Source organism: Penicillium digitatum, chromosome 2 (genome assembly GCF_016767815.1).
Source record: "Penicillium digitatum chromosome 2, complete sequence".
In the NCBI taxonomy this organism is placed as follows: Eukaryota; Fungi; Ascomycota; class Eurotiomycetes; order Eurotiales; family Aspergillaceae; genus Penicillium; species Penicillium digitatum.
Window position 1 is genome coordinate 2,189,611 of NC_089385.1, and position 24,621 is coordinate 2,214,231.

General features: G+C 47.8%; 8 protein-coding genes across 8 annotated transcripts; 5 read left to right on the plus strand and 3 right to left on the minus strand.

Annotated features, from left to right (window-relative positions):
* Positions 1 to 189: 189 nt before the first annotated feature.
* Positions 190 to 843, plus strand: Pdw03_6831 (RNA binding protein Pym, putative; the record flags this gene model as incomplete). The annotated part of the gene is made up of 1 exon (XM_014681143.1): positions 190 to 843. The coding sequence occupies one exon, from the start codon at positions 190 to 192 to the stop codon at positions 841 to 843; it is 654 nt and encodes a 217-aa protein (XP_014536629.1).
* A 572-nt stretch (positions 844 to 1,415) lies between these two features.
* Pdw03_6832 (Protoporphyrinogen oxidase, putative) lies at positions 1,416 to 3,397 on the minus strand (the record flags this gene model as incomplete). The annotated part of the gene is made up of 3 exons (XM_014681142.1): positions 1,416 to 2,240; positions 2,313 to 3,026; positions 3,092 to 3,397. 3 exons carry the CDS (start codon positions 3,395 to 3,397, stop codon positions 1,416 to 1,418), a joined length of 1,845 nt encoding a protein of 614 aa, XP_014536628.1.
* Positions 3,398 to 3,837: 440 nt separating this feature from the next.
* Positions 3,838 to 5,332, minus strand: Pdw03_6833 (Nuclear polyadenylated RNA-binding protein Nab2, putative; the record flags this gene model as incomplete). Its single annotated transcript, XM_014681141.1, has 2 exons — positions 3,838 to 4,858; positions 4,920 to 5,332. The coding sequence occupies 2 exons, from the start codon at positions 5,330 to 5,332 to the stop codon at positions 3,838 to 3,840; spliced, it is 1,434 nt and encodes a 477-aa protein (XP_014536627.1).
* Positions 5,333 to 7,111: 1,779 nt separating this feature from the next.
* Positions 7,112 to 7,681, plus strand: Pdw03_6834 (Cytochrome P450 alkane hydroxylase, putative; the record flags this gene model as incomplete). Its single annotated transcript, XM_014681140.1, has 1 exon — positions 7,112 to 7,681. The coding sequence occupies one exon, from the start codon at positions 7,112 to 7,114 to the stop codon at positions 7,679 to 7,681; it is 570 nt and encodes a 189-aa protein (XP_014536626.1).
* A 106-nt stretch (positions 7,682 to 7,787) lies between these two features.
* On the plus strand, positions 7,788 to 8,811 carry Pdw03_6835 (Cytochrome P450, E-class, group I; the record flags this gene model as incomplete). The annotated part of the gene is made up of 3 exons (XM_066101465.1): positions 7,788 to 7,824; positions 7,967 to 8,465; positions 8,547 to 8,811. The coding sequence occupies 3 exons, from the start codon at positions 7,788 to 7,790 to the stop codon at positions 8,809 to 8,811; spliced, it is 801 nt and encodes a 266-aa protein (XP_065956548.1).
* A 3,722-nt stretch (positions 8,812 to 12,533) lies between these two features.
* Pdw03_6836 (Glycerol kinase, putative) lies at positions 12,534 to 14,291 on the minus strand (the record flags this gene model as incomplete). The annotated part of the gene is made up of 4 exons (XM_014681138.1): positions 12,534 to 12,818; positions 12,887 to 13,053; positions 13,104 to 14,089; positions 14,158 to 14,291. 4 exons carry the CDS (start codon positions 14,289 to 14,291, stop codon positions 12,534 to 12,536), a joined length of 1,572 nt encoding a protein of 523 aa, XP_014536624.1.
* A 1,660-nt stretch (positions 14,292 to 15,951) lies between these two features.
* On the plus strand, positions 15,952 to 17,119 carry Pdw03_6837 (Major intrinsic protein; the record flags this gene model as incomplete). Its single annotated transcript, XM_066101466.1, has 3 exons — positions 15,952 to 16,274; positions 16,339 to 16,885; positions 16,955 to 17,119. 3 exons carry the CDS (start codon positions 15,952 to 15,954, stop codon positions 17,117 to 17,119), a joined length of 1,035 nt encoding a protein of 344 aa, XP_065956549.1.
* Positions 17,120 to 19,578: 2,459 nt separating this feature from the next.
* Pdw03_6838 (AMP-dependent synthetase/ligase) lies at positions 19,579 to 24,109 on the plus strand (the record flags this gene model as incomplete). The annotated part of the gene is made up of 8 exons (XM_014681135.2): positions 19,579 to 19,753; positions 19,821 to 21,312; positions 21,561 to 21,624; positions 21,690 to 21,747; positions 21,804 to 21,976; positions 22,032 to 22,287; positions 22,350 to 23,940; positions 24,004 to 24,109. 8 exons carry the CDS (start codon positions 19,579 to 19,581, stop codon positions 24,107 to 24,109), a joined length of 3,915 nt encoding a protein of 1,304 aa, XP_014536621.2.
* Positions 24,110 to 24,621: the final 512 nt, after the last annotated feature.

The following is a 24,621-nucleotide window of genomic DNA, read 5'->3' on the forward strand; positions in this document are numbered from 1 at the left end:
GAATTGCCGGTCCGCTGATTGGCCGAGCCTCCGGCCTTCCGCACTCAACTTTCAATGCTTGCGTTGTTTTTCTCATTTTGATCTTTAAAGACATTGATCTTTGCCTTGGAGCTTGACTTTGTCAAATTGCTCTCATCTTTCTTTTTACGTTGCCACTTTTAACACAAATTTGACACCACACACCACGTCATGGCCTCCAATGTCGCGAGGTCCGGAATTACCACCGATGCCCAAACCGGCGAACGATATATTCCCTCCTCGGTCCGTGCTGACGGTTCTAGGCGCAAGGAGATCCGCGTGCGCCCCGGTTACAAGCCCCCCGAGGATGTCGAGCTATACAAGCACCGGGCAGCGGCATCATGGAAAACCCGAGGAAAAGCCGGGGTGCCGGGTGCGGAAGCATTGAGCAGCGAAGACGACAAGACCAAGACTACAGTTAAGCCCACAACCACCGCCACCACTGCCACCAGCAACAAGAACGCCAAACGCCGCGAAGCCAAGCGAAACGCAAAGGAAACGGACGAAGCCGGTCCCACCGCCGAGGGCAGGGGCGCGTACTCAAACAACTGGCGTGTCCCGGCACCTACACCTAAGAAGGAAGAGAAGCTCACTGAAGAGCCAGTTGATCTCGAAGCCGAAAATGAGAAAAAGGCCCGCGGTCTGAAGAAGAAACTCCGCCAGGCGCGGGATCTTCGCGATAAGAAGCTACAGGGAGAGGCGCTGCTGCCGGAGCAGTTGGAGAAGGTCATTAAAATTCAGGAACTTGTCCGGCAGCTGGATATTTTGGGATTTGATTCCAATGGCGACAAAAAGAATGGTGACAGCAATGAGAATCCTTTTTAAGACTTCAAACCCGGGTTCAGATTAGATTCAATATCCCACACCCATGCGTCGAGTATATGCCAGTGTGCATATCTTTGTCAACAGGGCTTCCTGCAAGCACACCCTGCGACATCTATCGGGGACCATTGGACTATTCTATATCATTGTTACAAGTGATTGGAAGTTTGGTGTGGGAAACACTGCCTATATACATGTGTGGTAGGACACATTGCAACCAATCGGTTCCAGCCCTCCGGCCACGCATCGCTTCGTCTGTGAGGGTGTACGGATGCTGCCACATCTATCCGCTTTTCTTCAATCAGTCTTCTGGGTACTCTCACCCTGGTGGGATCAGGGCTGAAGAAGGCAACAGACTTCACAAATGGAAAAATCTAACCTTTTGTGAACCGACCATGGGCTGGTGGTGAATTAGACATTAGAAATTGACTATAGGATATACGGCCAATGCCGGTGATTTGAAAACAACGAAAAGCTATTGTTACAAAGATGCATCTACTATACATGGCTTGGTCCTTCTCTTGTGTACATTCCCAAGTAAAAGTAACAAAACCGCATGAGCCCGTCACTGTGCATCAGATTTTGGAGTCAACCAGACGAACAGGAGACGTCACAATGCCACCCTCGAGTCTCCAGCGTCTATAATCAAAGGAAGTCCACGGGCGCCACGGACTGGGCTCATCATTGAGCTTATTCCTTCCAATGCCGTAAGTGGCAGATAGGATGCCCTGCTTGACACAGTCACCCACACTCACGCCATTATACCAGTTTCCCGCGAGAATAAGCCTGTTGTGGTACTCCTTGCGAACTGTGTTCGAGAGCGTATACATGCGGTCCAGATGGCCGACTGTGTACTGAGGAATAGCATCCTTCTGGAGACGACTCCGCGCAACAGTTGGGGCATCAGTGATATTCATGTGTCTCTTGAGTATGTCGCGGGCCATTTTCACTGCGGTATCATGGTCTGGATACTCTTCAAAGCCATCCCAGTAATGTCCACCTAGCATGATGGTAAGTTTGGTTCCAGGTGCGGAATCTTGGCTGAGTTCAGATGACGAAGGATCCGTTCCGTTCCCTACACTAGAGGACGAGGCGAAGATGACACCAAGTGCACATTCTGGGTTTTGCTCATAGGGTATCGATCGCGGTATGAGGTACCCAAAGCCATCTTCCACGGGTAGAAGGTTGGGGTTTGGGTAATAGAGATTAACGACCATTACCGTCACGGCGTAGTCCTGTTTGCGTAGTAGAGATGGGGTCAAGCCGACAGGGCTCAGCTTGGCCTGTGACTGCTCGGGTTTGCGCAAGACGTTCGCAAGTGCAACTGGGGGGATAGTAGAAATGACATATTCATAGTCAAACGTCTTGTTTTGACCGTGCCTGGCTGACCAATATTCCATCTATTGACAGTCAGCGTCAATCTCAGGGCCCAGGGAGCTAGGTAGCATGGCAAAGCAGAGTGATTCACATACCGCAATCCTGCTTGAACCTTCCCATGCACTCAAAGCTTTGACGTCCGTGTTCATTCGGAAGTGGACTTTGCCGGATGCTTCCAAAGAAGCGATCAGTGCTTCAATAAGCTGGGCAACTCCCCTCTTAAATGTGAAAGTAGTAGCTCCAGCCGCGAGGACTTCTAAATCTTGCTGACGGCGCACTAATTCAGGGCCTGCAGGCATGACATCGATAGCCATAAAATCATCCAAATTTCGAGAGTTTGTTTTGGAGATCGACCTGGAGATAAGAGATGCCGTAACTCCACCAGAGACCAACCCGCCAATGCCCCCAATGCCTCCCTCAAGGTTGCGGACGCTACCCAACAATGTCTGGGCACTCAATCGATCTATATCACCAGCATAAATTCCATGAAACACAGCGGAGACTATGTTGTTTGCAATGTTGGGGCCAAAACGACGTCCGATGAAATCCGCAACTGACTCATCCTCCGCCCATTCAGTTGGGTGCCGAGGGGGAGTGAAGACGTCTTTCACCATTCCCGGAATAAATTTGTTGAAAACTGGCTCCTTCATAGTATTCACAAAGCTGTCGAAGTTCTGCCCAAAAGAAAGTTTAGGTTTCGGTGTCGGCATGCGAACGAGACGGTCTGGGTAGTAGATGTAGCGATTCTGGGCTGCGGGGCTCGTGCTCGGGGTAACAATGAGGTCATTGTACAAGCCTAGATTTATAGCCTTTGAAAGAGGTCAGCATATCAAGCTGTTTCAATTGCAAGTGCGTACATGGCAGCAATACTCACTAGGTAAAGCAGAGGGAGTGATCCTGGCAGCGAGCTCCTTAACGTCCGCGGCCCATACTCGAACACGACATTACCACCATCGACAGGGACCGTTTCGGAGTTGATCCAACCACCGAGCCGGTCCGTTTTCTCGAACAGGTTGATTGTTCGGCATGTGGGGTCTTGCGCGAGTTGCCAGGCGGTTGTGAGGCCTGTGATGCCACCGCCAAGCACGGCAGCGGTGTATGTACGTTTTTGACCATTGAGGAGAATTATCAATTGCCTTTGTCTCGGTCTTAGTGCCCTAGAGACACATGGTAGTCGCATCTCTGCTAATCGGGGCAATGTCTGGTCCGCAGTTGGTTGGAGTATTCAAGCTAAACCCGAAGGTCCTCGGAGCCTTCCGGTCTTACATAAGCCCTGCGGGGAGGCGGGCCTGGAGCCCACCCGGGTCCCCGTGATGTCTTACAACATACAAGTTCGCATCATGATTCGTGAGACATTCGCGAATTTATCTTCGCTTCGGTATTATTCTTTTTAAGATCAACGGGGGAATCTATGAACAGGACAGATAGTAATATCTGAAACAAAAGCAAATGCATAAAGAGTATCAACGCCCTTCCCTCCAGCCATTCCTCGTTCATTGGTCAAGATCGGATTGTACATGGTATTCTTCGCTTCGGAAACAGAAGGTTGTGGGATCTTTGTTTTTCTGATTCTTGATTTTTGAACAGTGTTTTTTCTTCATCGTGTCATGTAAGACGGAGTCACGCAGTCAGTTCGTGGCGCTGGGTGTTCTCCTCGGTCTCCGGCTTGATCAACTCTTGAGGTCCATCCACATCCGCAACAAACTTGCGCTCGCTGACATGTTCTCCAGAGCGTGGAGTCCACACTTTGTCGGCGTAAGCACCGCGCTGACCCTCGGCGTGCTTGTAGGTGCACTTGGGGTTCAAGCAGGGGTTGAATTTGCAGGGGGTCTCAACATGTGTAAACTTGCATCCTTCAGTCTTGCAGTCGGCTCCATTGCGGCAGACTGGCATGCTCGGGTGCTTGAAGTGACAGGTGGGGTTAGTGCAGTGAGGGAAGAACCGACACATAGCCTCGGCCTGGTGGGCAGATCGTACTGCTGGTGAAGGGTGGCGCCCGGTACATTTCTTGTTCTTGCAAGCTGCACCGAATGAACAAGTGTCAGAAGGATCGATCGAAGTGCCTTCGGGTGCGGCAGGTGATTGATGAGCGAATGGGCAATCCTGGCGCGCGCATCGTTGGTTGAAGCGACAAACACTGTCGGGGTTAATTTCATCTTGTTCACCACCCGTCATGCTGTCCATGTCCACATCAGCGCCTTCTGCCACTCTCGACTTGTTGTAGCCACGCTTGCCTCCACGCTGGCCACCTCGCTCCACCCGATTGAAGAGCGAACGACCATGAGAGCCATTCTGGGCACCAGTTTGGAAAGCAGGGTTAACAGCGGGTGGCATGAAGCCGGGCATGAACTGAGACATCAGTCGGGCCTGTTCTTCTAACATCGACATAAGCTGCATCTGGTTTTCGGGGGTCATTTGCATCATGGGATTGCCTGGAATTCCCATGCCACGGCCACCGCGACCACTTTGCTGTCCGGCGCCTCTCATTTGACCCCGAGCGTTGTGACCAATGCGCCCGTTTCCTTGTCCGCGCACACGATGCAGAGCCGCATCCGAGCCACGGTCTAGGTTTCGATTGATTTGGTTCAACATTCTCCCCTTGCCACCTCTGCCGTTGCGCATCGCTTTCGGTCCGGTGGGGCTATTGAATAGCACTGTCAGCATGATGTAGACAGCGGCTGAAAGGCATGGTAAAAACTTACATCGACTCATTTCCGGCCTCGCCCATCTCAGCATCTTGCCCGTTGGTCTCTCCAAATGGATTAGGCATCGCTTGGCCTGAGTTGTCAAATTCCATTGCCGAAGGATTCAACATGGTCGCGTTAGCCGAGGCTGGAACAACCCCGTTGATTTGTTGGTTGAGCATCTCGACTTGATTGAAAAGCCATTGTGAAAACTCGAGCGCCGCAGTGTCGCCTTCCTGGAGGCCAAGAAAATCGTTTGAAAGTTCAGTGGCGATTTGCTCTTCGGTCTTGCCGTTGACCAGCATGAGAACGATGTATTCGATCAGTGGTGACTCTTGACCATCACTCCAACCCATCTCCACTAATTTAGGCTGGATGACGTTTGCGACTGCTTGCGCAAGAGGCGTATCCAAAGTGATTTGAGGCAGCATGGTGAAGGCGATTGTGAATTCAGGGAAAAGTGACAGGTTGGTGAGAAATTCACAAAAAGAGAGCAGTGCTGATTAAAGAACTTGCGCCACCCGATAAAGGTGTTTCGGATCTTATCAGCGCAACTAACAATGAAGATGCGATGAAAACGGTTTGTAGTAGTTGTCGAGGTAAGAAATGGGGTTAGTAGACCAGTATCAAGTTCGGGTAGGGAAAGTAAGGCTTTAAGCAAGCAGATTGAAGTGAAGCTAAAGACCCGATGACCAGAACGGAGTTTGATCACGTGGCTGTGCTTGGCCGCCGGCGGTGTGGTGAGGCAGTACATACAATGCAAACAACCACCACATCTGCTGTCAAGGTCGATCTTGCTACCAAACAAAAAGAGCTCTTGCTTTTCCCTACAGGCATTAAAAAATCATGTGTTGATAATCAGACAAATAGGGAAAAAAAATTGTGTAGTTGAAAGGCAGAAGCAGGAGTGGAGTTTGAGTCTACCAAGACTGGGTTATATATGCACAATGGCTATTATTCATTCTCCCACTAAAGTATTGAGCTGTGTTGCGATGAATGGGGTTAACTGGTTTCAGCACACAAAAGAGAAGCATCCAGACAAAGAACATTGAACTTACTGGTCCACTGATCCTGAGAAAGGAGTGCTCTTCTTAAGAAAGTGGCCTAAAGCATGAATATGTTGCGCCTGAAAGATTAAGCCTCTTTCACTGCCTCTGGCCTTGATGAAGAGAGTGCACATAACAGTGCCAATCGCCCAACACTGTGTGATACTAAATTGATTATATCTATTTTTTAAACCCGCTATATAGTGAAAGGGAGTATATGTCTACACACCTCATTTGAAAAGACTTTAATTTGGTTTTCATAGCAGCAAGATATTCTTAATGCAATAGAATATTGAAGGACTATGTTACATCTAGTTGTGTGTTTGAAATGATTCTCACTCTTTTATGTTAACTAGTTAGTTTGTTTTAGAACTATCATATTTTAATGCTCTAATTTCTCTTTGAGCAAGTTCGAGGGCTGATGAGAAAGAATAATTTAAACTTTCTTTCCTGTGTACCTTTCATATGGGCACACCTTTTAAAATGTGCCTAATTTATTTCATCGTTGTGACAATTATCGTTGACTGGGGTGCACCAACACAGGGTATGTGTGTGTTGGGCGCGTGGCACAGAGACATTCGTTTGGCTATAGGAGAGTGCACAAAGCACTGGTGATCTTTCCTCTCGGAATCATATGCCATCAATCCCTGCCCACCGAGGTATCATGCCTTTGCCATGCAGCCATCTTCTCTAGATCTTCAGTGTCCCCAAAAGAATTACATATACAGTATGAAACCGAGATCACACCTAGATCCCAATGGGAGATCCCAGTGAGGATTTGTGCCGAGCCAAGCCCTGAACTGAGATATCAAAGCAAACCTTGGAAGAGAGATTTAAGAACAAAGTATTAAGTCACATAAAGCGGGATTCGCAAGCCCAACTCCTTTAGGCTATCCTTTTACACCTGTTTAGGATTTGGGGAATACATATCATTGGATACCACAAGATTATACGACATGATCTGGAAAATTGGGGTGTTTGTGCCCTGGGATTGATGAATGCTGAAACCCATATGGCGCGCACTGTTTGACAAATCCATCTTCATAAATTAGGGTTTCCTCCAATACGTTTTCTAACATTTTACTTGTAATGTTCTTACTTTAAACGTGCCTCCTCGAAGCCAGAAGGCAGACTAAACCCAATTTGGCCCAGTGCAACGACGCCATGATCGAAGACTTTCTCACAGGGATGATGCTCAGCAAGACCTCACTATTGCTTCTGGGACTATTCAGTGCATTCTGCGTATTCCACAAGTTTCAGGCTTCAGCGCAAATTGCCCGTCTAGGTGTAAGGGCTCCTAAAATTGAGTTCCATCTTCCGTACGCTCTTGACTTCATCTTCCAAGGCTACCAAGCCAATCAAGTAAACCGCGACATGGAATTCTGGGATTCAAAAGTTGGGCATGCAGGTGGCCTAACAAATGTGAAGACAGCCGAACTCGACGCCGGCATGATCATCACCAAAGACCCAGAGAATATCAAGGCACTTCTCACCGGCCAGTTCGCCGACAATGGTAAGGGCGAGTCCTTCCACCAAGAGTGGAAGGAGTTCCTAGGCGACAGCAGTTTTGTCACAGACGGGGAATTATGGTCTCGCTCCCGTCAGCTGATCCGTCCAATGTTCGTACGTGACCGCATCATCGACACTGAGATCTTCGAGAAGCATGTTCAGAAACTCATCCCGCTTCTCGGCGGCAGTTCCTCACTCAGCAGCAGCAAGATAGTGGACGTCTGATCTCTATTCTTCCGGTATACTCTCGATGCAACAACAGATTACCTGCTCGGCAAGGGTACAAACAGCTTAGAAAACCCAGCAACGCGATTTGCTGAAGCGTTCAGATATGTGCAACAGCGCCAAGCAGAGTACTTCCATTTCGGGTGAGTGATGCTCGATCCTGTACGACGCAAGTACAGCCTTTTATTGGAGCCTTGCAAAAGCTAATCTACAACCTTACCCTAAAACAGTGTCTCTAGCAACGTGATGTCACGCGTTGAATTCCGAAAGAACCTTAGATTATAGACGAGTTCATCCAGCCATATTTTGAAACCGTCCTTTCCCACTCAGCTGGCGAACTCAAAGAGAAGATCTCAAGGAGCGAGACCTTTCTCGATGCCCTAGCCAGCTTCACCCGTGATCCCCGCGTCCTCCGTGACCAACTCATCGCTGTCCTCCTCGCAGGTCGCGACACAACAGCCGCAACGCTATTCTTTTGCATCTTCGAGCTCTCTCGCAACCCAAAAGTCGTAGCGAAGTTGCGCGACGAGATCCACAACAGACTCGGCGTCGGTGCCAAGGCCCAGAAACCCAGCTACACCGATCTCAAAGAAATGAAGTACCTCAACGCAATGCTGCATGAGACGATGCGTTTATATCCAGTTGTGCCATTCAAAGTGCGCTACTCTCTACGCGATACGACGCTTCCACGTGGTGGTGGAGTGGACGGGCTAGCGCCTGTGGGAGTTCGCGCAAACTCGCGCATTTTCTACTCGACGATGTTGATGCAGCGGGATCCTGACTTGTATGATGGCCCGGGATCGGAGAACTATTTCGAACCTGGGGAGTAGGTTCCTGACCGGTGGGTTTCCGGCTGGCAGCCCAGGCCATGGCATTTCATTCCATTTAAAGGTGGACCGCGAATTTGCATTGTGCAGCAATTTGCTATAATCGAGATGAGGTACACTGTTCTTCGGATCCTGCAAGTTTATGAGCGCATTAGTGCGCTGCCAGTTGGTGGGAAAGGCAAAGTTGAAGATCCAGTGCTTCACTTTGAAGTTACCCTCAGTCCTGGCTCTGAGCTGAATTGCGTTTTCCTGAAGGAGGGCGAAGAGGCTGCGCACAGTGCTGCCACGACGGGTGTTGCTTGAGCTGTGGTTGATAATCGTGCCAAGCGCCCAACACACCTTCGTGTATTGGTGCACCCCACTCAACGATAATTCTCACTCAACGATAATTTTTCAAGTTCACATCAACTTTCTTAGCGTTTCACACTCTACCACGATGGCCGATCAAATTGAAACTCTCGAGGATCGAATTTCAAAGGGTATCAATGCATTTCGTCAAGCCAAAAATCCTAAAATCGCCCCGTTGGCGCGGGAATAGATATTAAACCTTAGGTTTGATATCAGGGTTCCGTACCAGCTACTAGGCGCCCGTATCCACGGGCGCGGTAGTAAAACCAATGCTACAAGCGCCAAAAAGACCCTAAATCCTATCTAGGAAAGGGCATTGAAAACCTGGATCGATGCCCTATATATCTAAAATAGGGATACCCACCATCCCTCATTGAAAAGACTGCAAATGTAATTCTATAACGCGCCGGCAACGATCAGGTGGTAGGCCCAATGTGGGTATACCGCTATATACAAAGATTACCACCTGAGATACCCTATATCAACCTAAAAATGGCCGAAGAAGTGAGGGTTGATAGTGAGTAATACGCCCCAATGTTACTTTGGTTTAATAGCCTCCGTATGCTATTTGAAAAGCATCAATTCCGACCCTATAAGATCTTTAATTGGGATAAAACTGGCTACCAAATTGGCCAAGGTAAACGGCAAAAGGTGCTAGCACCTTTTGCTAACTATACCAACCCAAATGGTGGTCAAAAGGAATCAACTACTGGTATTGATGGATGCAAATACTCTTTTGTCCCAAGAAAATGCATTGCTAAGGGCCAAATTAAAGAAGGCTCGTATAGCCATTTCTACTGTAAATGCCCCGAGAAATGGTAGATCTATTCTTGGGTCTAGGGCCTCGGTACTATCACCTATATACGCAAATAGGAAGATGGTGGCTAGGCGAGAGGCTGATTCTAAAAAGTTGAAGCGCATGCATGCAAAACATGCCAAGGATTTAGAAGCTACACAACAGGCCCAAAAGACTAGGGATCTAGCTGATACTGAACACGAAGCTTTAATGGCGGCAAGAGATAGCAATGGTGGAAATTGGGTTGTAGATAGTTATGGTGCTTATATGTAAATATGGAGTTGAATGCATTTATTACCTCGAAAATTATCGTTGAGTGGGGCGCACCAATACACGAAGGTGTGTTGGGCGCTTGGCACGATTACTTCGACTTGCAGTGCGAAATTTTTCAGACATGAATATATACCCTGCCTTTGGCTTTTGGATCATGGTCAAAATGAACTTTTTTTTTAAGTAATCGATAGTAAGGTTTCGTGGGAAAGGCGCCCTCCAAGCAAATGTCCCAAAACTAAGGACTATACAAGGCACCGCTTCTGATTGCCAACCCTAGCATAACGATACAGAAGAAGAGTGCCTTCAATAAGAAGTTGTTGTGAATCCAGCATAGACAGCCATGTGCCACTAGTTACCTTTATTTCCCAAACAATTTATTTTCTTTCTAACTATATCCTACAAACAAAAGATTCTATAGGTGAGCAAACAATGTATGGCCTATATCTGCGTCAAATTTTGCGTAACAAAATCGAGCCATTTGCCTCTTAAGTGTGAGCTGCCATTTTTAAAAGAACAACATGTAGTTTAGGCGGCGTAGTAGGCCTAGAAGGCAGCAATGCTGCTTTAGTTACGTCTTGAAGGGGAATTCTTGCAGAGTCTTGGAGATAAGGGGTGTAAGGTAGTCCTTAAGCTCCTCGCCTACTGGAGAGTAACTAAGATAATGAAGACTGTTTACCCGGCGGTTACATTAACTATATTGTCTGGGTATTTAAACCTAGAGAATAGATTTATGACAAGGAAATTTGGGGCCGAGACCGAAAATACCGCGATTTAGTTTGTGAGAAATTCCATGAGTTTTACAAGTATATTAGTTCCTAGAACTTATCGTTGGCTCGTTCTTCGTATTAAAATAAATTGACAATAACAACTTGCTTATTGGATTTTCCCTGATTTTTCGTCCTTTATAACGAACATACTTTTTAGTAATACGTACTCTCCTATTAGCTAGAAATATTCTTCCTCCGTCTTGTAATTTCCTAAATTCACTTTCTAGCCATAGTATCTCCTTACAATACCTTGTAAGTATCTAGGTAGGTTTTATAGCCAAGTAACCGCTTATCTTGAATTGTATACTCATTTTACTAATTTACCGTATACCAGTATGTATTAGTTAACGTGGGTCTCTATTGTTTAATAATATTTTTCTGTTTATATGTGGAAGAAACGAGGCGGTGATCAAAATGCCTTGGAATCAGATTAAGTTAGGTAGGTAGGGGGTCGTGCTTAGTTAAAATTCACTAGCCTCCCGACGGCTATGTAGGGAACGTCTAGCTCAACTTCCTACACTTTTCCCCTTGTGCTAAATCATCTCCATAGCATTCTAATAACGTTTGGATAGGCTAATGTCACATATTCAGCGGCTGACCTTGATATCGAGGCGCTCTATGTTTTCCTTCGCCAAAAAGTCTCCCTGGTAGTTACCAATAAACTTAGGTCCTCCAATTCCTCAGAAGGAACTTGTTGATGAAGAGGTTTGTCCTAGCTATAATCTAGTGTCAGGGTGCGGGCTGGCAGGACGGTATGATAGGAGATGACTGGTAGAAACAGGTCATAACAGATCAGATTCCAATTGACAGGTACAGGCAGGAGCAGGCTATTATACAAGACGTAGCTCGAAGAGCTACAACAGGATCTAGAACTGAAGTTCAGATAACCAGGTCGGAGATCACGTGCCGTGATCTTCCTCTTACTAAGCATCACGGTTCGCACCGTGACACAAATCATCTCAGGGGGTGTTGCAGCCTCACAACCACAACGTGCTACACCCGGGGTTTCGGTTAGCGCCTCGATGCTGAAAGCGCTATTGGAAATATACAAGTGTTTTCCGAAGCGACCTTAAACCCACCATCACCAACCAGTTTATTTTATGTGCTGTGTACTATGTTGACCGGCGAATCGCCCAACACGCCGCCAATAAAGGCCATTCTGGAAACAAGTCATGTTAGACATGGCGTTTCCAAAAGCTCTTGAGGAGAGTTCAATGGTAGTATTTCTGGTGTTGCAAGCGAATTATGCTGTTTTGAGTAGAATGTATAGCGCCATTTTTTTTCTACTTGTACTTGTATTTCAGGCAGAACTGAAAAAAAAATCCAGAGGCTGACCTTATGTCTAAGTACTCTGACAGGCGGAGTAGGAGTCAGGGAGTCATGGAGTCAGATGAGATTTTACGAGTGGTTTCTAGTATCTTTCTGGCTGCTTGTAGTAATAGCTAGGAGTGAGGGATAAGACGTTTTGTCGTTTAGAAATACTAATTATACTATTTAAAGCTGTCAGGTTGTCAGGTTATTCCAACTTGTAAGCTGCAAGTGCCAAATAGTAGACTAGTAGTCACTGTTTAAAGTGCCTAATGCCCGCTATATCTTATTTTATTGTTCACCTCGGAGCCCGGTCATAATTTACATTCTTGGAGCAACTCACTAACGGCTGGAGTTCATGGGAGGTTGCGCATTCTCAAGTTATGGGTTCATCAAATGGATATGAACCAACGGACCCTAACGACCCACCCCCACCCCCGCCTCAGCAACCTCTTGCATGTCTATGAAGCAGGCTATGTTCTATGTCTGTGGCCTTGCTAGTGTTGCGCCATAAATTACGAACAGCGCTCCACTCAATTATTTGATCCAGAAACGATGAAATTCCTGCTTTCTGTCACCTTGAGCATCCAGCCTCTGCTCATTTCTACGGCCTTTTCCCACTGTCCGAATTTGGCAGCGCTCTCTTGTAGCGGGACCTGGGGATCGAAGACCACACCACCAGAACGATTGAGATCTCGCAGCTCGGCAAAGTTGTGCCAAAGTCCAATGGCAAGGCCAGCTGCGATTGCTGCACCGAGAGCTGTAGTCTCACGCATCTCAGGACGGTAGACAGGGATGGATATCAGATCTGCTTGGGTCTATATTTGATCTGGGGTCAATTCTTGTTCAAATACTCATTGATGGATAAGAAGATATAATTTCCTACCTGCATTGCCAAGTCCGAGTTACTCATACCCCCATCTACAGCCAGTTCGGAGAGTGTATGGCCGCTGTCTTTTTCCATTGCGTCTAGAATTGCTTTAGTCTGGAAGCAGGTTGCCTCTAGGGTAGCGCGTGCGATGTGGCCCTTCTGGGTGTGTTGGGTGATACCAACTGTACACACTGTCAGAATAAATTTAACAGTCTGGTAGTCATAAACTCACAGATTGTCCCTTTCGCATCATCAATCCAATAAGGTGCAAAAAGTCCACTGAAGGCAGTGACAAACACACATCCACCATTGTCGTCCACCGAGTAGGCAAGGTCATCGACCTCCTTAGATTCCTGGAAAAAATTCAAATTATTCTGCAGGAATTTGATGCCAGACCCAGCAACAGCAATGCTCCCCTCTAGTGCATAGATGGGCTTTCCACCAAAGTGGTAGGCTACCGTAGCCAGCAATCCATGTGTCGAAAACACTGGCTTGTCACCAACATTGTACAAAAGAAAACATCCAGTGCCATAAGTGTTCTTGGCCATTCCAGGCGAGAACCCTTTCTGTCCAACCAATGCGGCAGACTGATCCCCCAGGCATCCCATAATCGGAACCTGCGCCAAAGCCCCAGAAGCAACAACCCCGTATGCCGTCGGATCAGACGAAGGCACAATCCTAGGTAAATGAACGTTCCATCTGATCCCAAAAAATTCCAGAAGCGTCTCATCATAACGTAACGTCTCCAAGTTCATAAACATGGTCCGTGACGCGTTTGTCGAATCTGAGACAAACACGTTGGCAGCCACGCCACCGTTCAAACAATATACCAGCCAAGAATCGACGGTACCAAACGCCAGTGTGCCGCGGATAAATGCATCCTTCACTCTCGGGACATGCGCCAACATCCAGAGCAATTTTGTAGCCGACGAGTAAGTTGACAGCGGCAGACCGCAGAGGGTCTGGATCTGTGCTGCCCCTGGTTTCTGTTTCAGTTCTACGACAATCGACTGGGAGCGTGTGTCTGTCCATACAATAGCATTGTACAGGGGCTCGCCGGTCTTGTGGTCCCAGACTATGGTCGTTTCACGTTGGTTGGTTATCCCGATGCTTTGGATGCTGCTTCGATTGTAACCTTGCGCTTCGAAATTCTGAACGGCTTCTTCGATACAGGTCTCTACTGAGATCATAATCTCGAGGGGGTCATGTTCGTGCCAGCTAGGAATGGTTAAAATTGCACACAAGCTGGGCTTTAGGTCTGGCCTGTGGATCGGACTATAACTTACCCCGGGATCGGGTATATTTGGCTGAATTCAACTTGATGTGATGCTACTGGCTCACCCGCGCGGTTGAAGATTAGAAATCTGGTGCTCGTAGTGCCTTGATCAATTGATCCCACAAAAGTCTCTGGTGGCTGCATGGCTATTAGGTGTTATGGAGAAATCTGTGAGGAAGGAAAGCATATGATTCGTCTACTGGCACATACACAAGATGTCAAACCTGTGATTCAACGATCAAACCAAAGCGCAGAAGAAATCGATCTACAGCGGGAGATCCTAATCACATATATAAGAAGCCTCTACACATAACAGTTTTACCGTCACACAGCGGGATGCTAATTTGAAGAATGAGGGGAAGACGCCGAGAGAAGAGATTGGGGATGTTTCCCTGGTCAGATATGAGATGGAGAAGTGAGAACGGACTGTGCGACGTATTGTATTGGTTCTTCGTGTCGATCCGTTCTTGGAATTGAATTGTCAGATTATCTAGGAGTGCACTTTGACCTAATTTAGGAAAAGACATCCTCGTGAAACCAACCCTTTCATCCCAAATTTCCTTCCAATCCTGTCAGCATGACCTTCCTCCATCTTATGGGGGGAAATCAGCAGACGATGAACGACTCGGTTTATTTGACAAAGTGTCAGATCCAAATTGGGTGGGGAATTACGCATTGACTCGGTCTTATTCCAATGTCATATAAGCAGCACCGGCAGGCCAGCCAGACATTTGCCGACTAAACGGTCCAGATCACAACTATTCAACGGTTGGGAATTGAAAATTTTATCTGCAAGCCTAATTCAGCTTATAAATTTCTTTAATGAACACTGCGGTGTTAACCGCTGGAGCACAAGACATCACTTCTACCACATCCGCAGAGTCAAATCCGATAACCCCGGTCTTGGTGATCCTACCTCTTAGCAGATAGTCACACGGTCAGCGGTCAATTGTGTCACTGCCAACAAGAAACGAAAAGCGATAAAATACTACCCTTATCATCATCGTGGGGGAAGACCAATCTCTTTTTCGCTCCTCGTGCCTCCATTTACAGAAGCCTACCGCTATGTTAAGGTGACACAGTTTGGACTTTCTCGAAAATTGCAATTGGGCCTACGTAAAGTTTGGTACCCGAAAAGTTGAAGATGAGTAACAGAAGACATACCCGCTTCTTCCTACAGTCATGATAGTTATGGCAAATACCGGTAAGCGGGAGCTATTCACAACATTGCGGTGTCCAAGAAGTACCCAAAGGAGAGGAAACAACCCAACCGGGATCGGACAGTTACCTCCGGCCACCCAGGCCAAACGGTTTTTCTACAAACGGCCTTTGCAATAAACTATGAGAAGAGATGCGCTGTCAGAAAAGTTTGCTTTGTGCGGAAGACAAAAAAAAAAAACACGGCGACAAAAGGGACCGTGGCTGGCCCAGCCAATGCAATATAAGGAACTTGTGTACTTGATTTTTCCGAGTCAATTCGGATCTGATTTCTGCTAATATCTTCCCTGCAAGCTTGCACGCCCTCTAAAGCTCTGGAGCTTGGAACCGGGAGGACAAGACACACAGACACACACTCTCTCTTCCAGGATAAGACCCTGCATCAGCCAATCGACCGACCCGCTTGTACTAAGGAGAGCACAGATTGAGTGCAAAGGGTTGGTTACACAGTCGTTCCTACTTCTGTGCCGTTGATATAACAGAAGAACTTCCTTATCACTTTGTGTGGTTGGCGAGATTACCTCAGTTGGTCGTGCTATATCAACTCGAAGCCCCAACCCTGGCCCCCGGGGCTTGGTCTCTTTCAATGGCTACCTGGAAGGAGCTTGAGCAAGATCCAATGTCAAAAGTCCACCGTGAAACTCTCTCCTCGGCTATTCGTGACAGTGGCTGTGGCTCACTGTGTCTGACTGATAAGGACAAAACGGTCATCCATCACATCAACCCGGAAATCGAAAGCCCTTATACTCGCCCCCTACTCTGGTTCAAAGTGAGGGAGTACTGCCGCGATGCTTTCTCGGAGTTCTTTGGGACGATGATCTTGATTTTATTTGGGGATGGAGTTGTTGCCCAGGTGCTACTTAGTCATGGCCAGAAGGGTGACTACCAATCTATCTCTTGGGGGTGGGGGTAAGGCTCTTCTTCTTCCTAAATCATCTCTCCATGCTCCCTTTTAACCAACCAAACTCATCAGGCTCGGCGTCATGCTCGGGGTATACGCCAGCGGGGCATCAGGAGGTCACATTAATCCCGCCGTGACATTTGCAAATTGCGTCCTCCGCGGCTTCTCCTGGCACAAACTCCCCGTGTACGTACTAGCGCAGATTTTTGGCGCAATGTGCGGTTCTGCGATTGTGTATGGTAACTACAAGTCAGCCATCAACACCTACGAGGGTGGGCCAAATATCCGCACAGTCCCCGGCTACTCGACAACAGCAACGGGCGGCATCTTCTGCACCTACCCCGCAGAATTCATGACAAAGACAGGGCAGTTCTTCTCCGAGTTCATTGCCAGCGCGGTCTTGATGTTCATGATATTCGCTCTGAAAGACGACGGCAATCTTGGCGCCGGGCCGCTGATGCCTCTGGCGCTGTTCTTCGTTATCTTTGGAATTGGCGCTTGCTTTGGATGGGAGACCGGATATGCCATCAACCTGGCACGGGACTTTGGGCCTCGGCTGATGTCTTACATGATTGGATATGGACATGAAGTGTGGACTGCAGGGGACTATTACTTCTGGGTAAGTTTTATCTGGGCATTATATGCATCAGGTTTTGTAGATTTTATCAGCTTACAGCCATCGTCTTAGGTGCCTGTGGTTTCACCAATACTAGGCTGCACCTTCGGGGGATGGATCTATGATCTTTTCTTGTATACTGGGGCGGATAGTCCGATCAACACACCTTGGATGGGACTTAAGAGGCTGTTTGGACCTTTAAACCAAAAGCGAGTCGTACTGCAAAGTCCAGTCTGACACAATCCTATCCTTACGCATGAAATCCCTAATGTAGGTATGGAGTGGTGGTGAGCACTGCACTGAATTTGTTTAATTCTTTATCTTCTTCAGATCTTTTTAAAGATAATCAAATGTGTAAAAAGGGGTGGAAATCAGCTATGATTGTTGTGATTAATGTTTTGCACTAATCAGCCGGTTTCTACAGCGTTCTTTTAGCATCATGCAATCTACATTCAAGATTTCCATTTGATTTACAACCTTTAATATTTTCTCCTCTCTTTGAGTCTTTTTTTTCGGTCGTGAACCGAATCTGTAGCGACTATGTAGACAAGTCACAGGGTCTCTAAAATATCTCCCGAGAGTTGTATCTTCGGGACTAGCTAAAAGACTGTATTATCTTTGAACCAGCAATTGAACCAACAAAACACATCAATTGCATAGAACCATGTCTCTCTATCTAGGCTTTATGATTTCAGAAGAGAGCATAACATCCGTAGCTGGCCTGCTTTTCAACTAGCACATGACGTGGTGATGTTTGTTGTTATCCCTGGGCGTGGTGATGGCCTTCTTTGAGCAAACCCTCACAGGTGTGGTGTGATGTTGGGCGGTTGGAACGGTTAACCCACTAAACCCAGAAATTGGAAATCTTTTGCTACTAACCTTAAAGATAGGCGTAGGGGTGACCCTAGGATCCGTTTAATCCTCCAACACTTAGTCACATCCTCGTTTCTCGCAACATTCTTCCCAAACCTTGTCTAATCTACAGAGTCTTCTAGGATTCACTGTGGACGCGGTAAGCGCCCCCGATTCCTTAGATCAACAAATACAGGAAAAGGATATCCCTGCCTTTAATCAAATGCCACTACTAGAGCACTGTTTAAAAAGTGTTTGATTCTTTGCTTCCTAGTAAATTGCCATGCACGAGCCTGTATACAACTCTACTTTACACTGCGGACTACTCATTTGGTACTACCCCAGATACAAAACTGGCCTACCCTAATGTCCGTGTCTATAGGAAAAATCTTGTCAATTGTCGATATTGTGGCATTAGCGATTGCCACTTTTACTGCAATACCGCGTCACGTTGCATAGACATCTTCTTATCTCTTCCTAATCTCTCCCCCCGGTGCCTAAACTTGTTTCGGGATATGCAAGAAGACGGGTGACAAAGCATGCTATCGTGGCCTTTGGTCCTATTGACTATCATTGTCGGCAAAGATTATTCATCCCTATTTCCCTCGTTGGATAAGAAATTGCATGCCTCTATGTTGGTTCTCTAACTGCTATTTGGACTCGATTGCTCCATCGTCTCGTTTCAATGCATCTGTACTTATACATAGATCAAAAGTTTCTTGTTACAGATACGCAAAAGAAGCCAAACATGCAAGCAATGCACCCAAGTTATCAGAAATCGGGTCCAAAGAAAATGACACAAGCAAGATAAGAGTGAACTAAAGGGAAAATAACCCTACTAGCAGTCTCAGTCTGCTCTCCACAATTATAAGGCATAGTCGCCTCCGGGGCGGCCCCCGAAGATGTGGGACTCCGGGATTTTCAAAGCTAAACCCCGACCATCCAACAATCCCGTTGATCAAAAATCAAATTTCGTGAGTGATAGCATACCTGTTACATAAATGCTACGCAGATGGAATGTCACTAGAAAAAAACACTTCATGCACGAAGAAAAAGAGAAACTAAAAAGCACAGGCTGTATGTTTCTCTACTCTTAAATTGAAAGATTCATTGTCATTCCTATGACTAGCCCTACGGTTATCTCCGCAAACGGCATCCCGACTCCGCCAAGCCCGCTGCCAAGCGTGTGGCCACAACATAATTAATTATTAGATCCTTAGTTCAGCCAGATGTTTAAAGTCTTGTAAAGACAAAAGTATAATAGAAACGAGGATCAGAAGTGTCTTCTAAAAAATAAACTTTATACAGAAATCGAGTCTATCTACTCTGTTAACTCATCTATGAACATAGGCGTTTGTCGTATCTACACCAATGTACGGGGTATAACAAGCACATTAGATAATAAATATTGTAATAGATCAGAGATTGAAAACAAAATATCTAGTATCAATAAAAATTTGCACAAAAATGGTTTCAAAATTGTTTACTAAGGGGGGGCAAAGTGAGTCGCCACCAAAGAAAACTCTTCCCGCAAATTGGCCCACACCCGGTGGTGCGGGAGAGAGAAAAATTGTTTGTTTTTCCGAGAAGAGATGTAGAATAATGGAATATAATAGAATGAACCCCATTTGTTTCTCCTCGAATTCCTCTTTCTTTTACATAAAATTTATTTCCCCTCAAGTTGTTACCGGCGTAGTCTTGTGTTGCTCCACCGAGGAAAAGCCTGTCTTCGGACGATCCCGTTGGCTTTGTTGAGTGGATACTCGTTACAGTCTCGTCGGATCTTTTCTTTTTCATCTTGATCACACCTTGAAGCTCTCCAATCTGCCTTGCCCCCAGCAGACATGGCCCCGTATAAGTCAGAGGGAAAGCTGAGCGCTGAAATGCCTGTGCAAATCCAAGCACAGAGCACGAACTATGATATCGACTACGAGAAGCATGGCGCCCAGCGCGAAGCGAATCCGCTGCCGGATCTCAAGCGGAAGCTGAAGAGCAGACATCTGCAGATGATTGCCATTGGTGAGTTTGGTGATGTTGTCCATGTTGTCCATCAAAATCAGAATTTTCAGACTGATTGTCTTCGAAGGCGGCACAATAGGTACCGGTTTATTCATTGGTAGCGGCACTGCCATTGCTCATGGTGGCCCTGTGGGTGCTCTCATCGCCTACATCTTCGTCGGAACAATTGTCTACTCGGTCATGACCGCTCTTGGAGAGATCGCAACATATATTCCGATTCCCGGTGCCTTCACATCATACGCTGCTCGCCTGATTGACCCTAGTCTGGGCTTTGCTATGGGTTGGATCTATTGGTTCTCATGGGCATCGACATTTGCGCTAGAGTTGACCGCAACCGGTTTAATCATCCAGTTTTGGGACAGCAGTATTTCGATCTCCATCTTCATTGCCGTTTTCTGGGTCGTGATTATCATTTTGAATATGATGCCCGTGGCCTTCTATGGTGAAATCGAGTTTTGGTTTGCGAGTATCAAGGTTATTACCGTGGTTGGCTTCATGATCTTCTCGATCTGCATGAATGCCGGCGTCGGTAAAGAGGGGTATATTGGCTTCCGGTACTGGGTGCACCCTGGTCCATTCTTTCCCTATTTGATTCAAGGCCACGATTCGGTTGCTAAATTTGTTGGATTCTGGTCGACCCTTATTCAGGCCGGATTTTCCTACCAGGGAACCGAACTAGTTGGCATTGCGGCCGGTGAGACAGAGAACCCTCGCAAGACTGTTCCATCTGCAATTCGCAAAACCTTTTTCCGTATCGTTTTCTTCTTCATCCTGACGATATTTTTCCTCGGAATTGTCGTTCCGTCCGATGACCCCGGTCTGTTGGCTAGCGAGGGAGATGGTGCTTCTGCTCAAAACGCCAACGCCTCGCCGTTCGTCATTGCCGCCCGCCGTGCCGGTGTCACGGCTCTCCCCAGTATCATCAACGCCGTTCTTCTGACCGTGGTGCTATCGGCAGCCAATTCCAACGTCTACAGTGGGAGCCGTATCCTGGTGGGTCTAGCCCAGGAAGGTTTCGCCCCTCATTGGTTCAAGAAAACCAGCAAGCATGGTGTCCCTTACTACAGTGTGCTCTTCACGGCAGCTTTTGGTCTGCTTGGATTCTTGAACGTCTCTGATTCAGGCAGCACGGTGTTCACATGGTTGCTTCAGATTTCGGGTGTGGCTGGTTTCATCACCTGGTGTTCACTGAACGCTTGCCACCTTGCCTTCCAGCGAGCGCTCAAGGCTCGCAACATCTCTCGGGATATCCTGCCCTATAAGGCCCTCTGGCAGCCCTGGTTTTCGTGGTATGGTCTATTCTTCAACTGTCTGATCATCATCACTCAGGGATTCACTGCCTTTATCCCAAACTTCCAAGTCAAGGAGTTCTTTATCAACTACCTAAGCTTGATTTTGTTCGTGGTGTTATATGCGGGACACAAAATCGTTTATCGCCCCGCCTTTGTCAAGCCCATTGAGGCTGACCTGGATACCGGCCGTACGACTGCTGATAACGAGACATGGGAGACCATTGAGCCAACTACATGGTATGGCAAGGCATGGAAGTGGATTTGCGGGTAATTAGAGAGACGGCTGATCTCACTGTACATACATCTTTGCATACTCCATAGGCGTTATTTCTTTTACGCATATATACTGCCACACAATTCACATATCTTTTTAAATCCCCTCTTTAGAATACTCTGCATATAATATCGGTCCATGTGAAAATCAGTGCATGTGGCCTATCTAGCTTATGACGTGTAAGCAGGCCCCACATGTTTAGATACCTGGGATAGTATTGGCGGTACCACTCTGTGGCAAGTACCCCCCAAAGAGCCGAGGTTGGCCAGCGCATGTCTTTCGTCCGAAAAGAGTCGGTCGCGCCGGTTTTGATGCAACTCTAGTTTTCTCCCCCACACTTTCCCCCCCCCCCCTATGATATCTGGGTTAGTCGGTAATTTTTTGGGGTCATCTCTTTTCCTTATTCACACAAATTTTGGTTAATTTTGGTTCGTCCGCGGTCTGTTCATTCTCATTCCCTCACTAACCATCGCTATCCCGACAGACATGTTCTTCTCACAACCTCCTCATTTGGCCAAGGCCGATGAGCTTAAGCCAGCACCTCCAAAAGGCGTAGCTTACTCTGTAGCCATTCCCGGCACTGAGCAGCCCGGCCGAAGTCGGATATACCGAGCATGGAATGCGCAGAAGGAACTTTTAAAGACTTTGGACCCCCAGGTACAGAGAGGCTCACCCGCGGGTGCCGGAATCCCTTAATACTAACCGATCTAAGGTCACTACCGTCCATGACATGTTCGAGTCGACCGCCAATCGCCAGCCCAAGAACCACTGCCTTGGCTGGCGTCCGTATAACCCCACGACCAAGTCCTTTGGTCCATACCAATGGCTTACTTATGAAACAGTGAAGAATAGACGTGCTGCATTCGGTGCTGGTCTAGTAGAGCTGCACCACAAGCACGAGTGCCATCGCTCCGGTCAGTATGGTGTCGGTCTCTGGTCCCAGAACCGGCCAGAATGGCAGATCACTGGTGAGTTAGATCTTGAGGGCGAAGAATTCAAGATTAACATGCTAATTCGAGACATTCCACAGATCTGGCTTGCGTTTCCCAATCTCTTTACTCCGTCTCGATCTACGACGTCCTGTCCCCGGATGCCACCGAATATATCATCAACCACGCTGAGCTGAGCTGCGTTGTCACCTCCCTACCCCATATTCCGACTCTGCTCAAGCTCAAGCCTTCTCTCCCAAACCTAAAAATTATCGTCAGTTTGGACCCGTTGGATGGGGGGGAACAGGACGGCCACTCCAAGCGTGCCCTTCTCGAGTCCTTGGCCGCCGGTCAGGGCCTGGCGATCTACACTATCGATGAAGTTGAGGAGCTGGGCTTGGCCTCGAAGCGCGGATACAATGCTCCTTCTGCTTCGGACATTGTCACTATCAACTACACCTCCGGCACAACCGGTCCCCCCAAGGGTGTCGTTCTGACGCACGGTAATGCCGTTGCCGCCACATCCTGCGGTCTGGTCACTAGCACTCAAGCCCGAGGTGATACGATAGCCTCTTATCTGCCGCTAGCCCATATTTTTGCCCGTCTGGCGGAGCACACCTCTTTCTGGAGTGGTGCACGGATTGGTTATTTCCATGGAAACATCGTAGAGTTGGTCGACGATTTGAAGTTGCTGAGGCCCACTGGTTTCATGTCTGTCCCTCGTCTTTACAGTCGATTTGGTAGCGCAATCCGTTCTGCCACAGTTGAGCAACCCGGTTTCAAGGGCGCTCTTTCGCGACACATAATCGCGGCCAAAATCGCGAACCTGAAGAATCCCGATCCCTCCAAGGCGACTGTCAGGCACGCTGTGTATGATCGCATCTGGGCTAAAAAGGTGGCTGCAGCTCTTGGCCTGGAGCGAGCCAAATTTATGGTGTCTGGCTCCGCGCCCTTGGACCCGACCCTGCACGACTTCCTGCGTGTCGCCATCGGCACAGACACTAGTCAGGGTTATGGCTTAACCGAGTCCTACGCCTTAGCCACCGCCCAGCCGACCTACGATCTGACCTCCGGTAATTGCGGTAGCCTCGCAGCCTGCATCGAGGCGTGCTTGGTCTCTCTGCCAGATATGGAGTACTCCGTGGACGACAAGCCGTTCCCCCGTGGGGAACTCTTGCTGCGCGGCAACAATATGTTCCGCGAGTACTACAAGAACGAGGAAGATACCCGCAATGCCATCACCGAGGACGGCTGGTTCCGCACTGGCGATGTCTGCACCATTGATGAAAAGGGTCGTTTCATCATCATCGACCGCCGTAAGAACGTGCTCAAGCTCGCTCAAGGCGAGTACATCTCCCCCGAGCGTCTGGAAGGCGTCATCCTTTCCGAGCTCGGCTACATCGCCCAGGCTTATGTCCATGGCGATAGTATGCAGACGTTCTTGGTTGGCATCTTTGGTGTCGCGCCTGACCTCTTCGCACCGTTTGCCAGTAACGTTCTGGGCAAGACCATTGCCCCGACGGACTTGGAAGCGGTCAAAGAATCCTTGAACGATGACAAGATCCGCCGTACTGTCCTCCGTGACCTCGAACGCGTGGCTAAGAAGCACAAGTTTGCTGGCTATGAGAGAGTCCGCAACGTCTCTCTCAAGGTGGAGCCGTTCACTGTTGAGAACAACCTGCTGACACCGACGTAAGTTTTGGATTTCGCCGTTGTCATCCCAGCATTACTAACATGATTTTCTCCCTTCCACAGTCTCAAGCTCAAGCGTCCCCCTACTGTCAAGCTATACCGTTCTCTGTTGGACCGGCTGTACGAGCAGGCCGTCGAAGAGCAGTCTGCTCCCAAAGCTAAGCTGTAGTGGCTCAAGCACATGTTCCTCTTCGTGCTTGTTTTCCATCGTGTTCTCGTCCTGGCATTTGGCGATTTTTTTCGGGTTCGGTTCAGGAACTGTACATAGAACCAGTCTCGACATTGTAGCATATTGAACATTCTGGTTGTTTTCGGTGCGCTACTTACTACCTTGGGCTACTCGCTGCTTTAGGGGAGGTGCTCTCTCTAGTTGTAGGCTCTCCGACTTGGCCTGGTGGTTGCTTGTTGATTTTTTTTTCCTTGTGTTCTTCGAGGAGCTAGACTATAGATATGCATATGCACCTCGAGCTAATTTCTGCTTTCTCGCTTTCGTCTTCTTTGCTTGCTGTTTAAAGTCAAGGCTTTGGGCACAATTTTCATACCTTTGGTATCCAAATTCCAACTTGTGTTGGCTGGCATGAGTTACGCCAGACAATACAAACGTTCAACAAAATAAGTCATCCACCACTTCCACCAACCCCACTACTCATCCGACAAGGGAAACCTGGCAGCAAAGGGAAA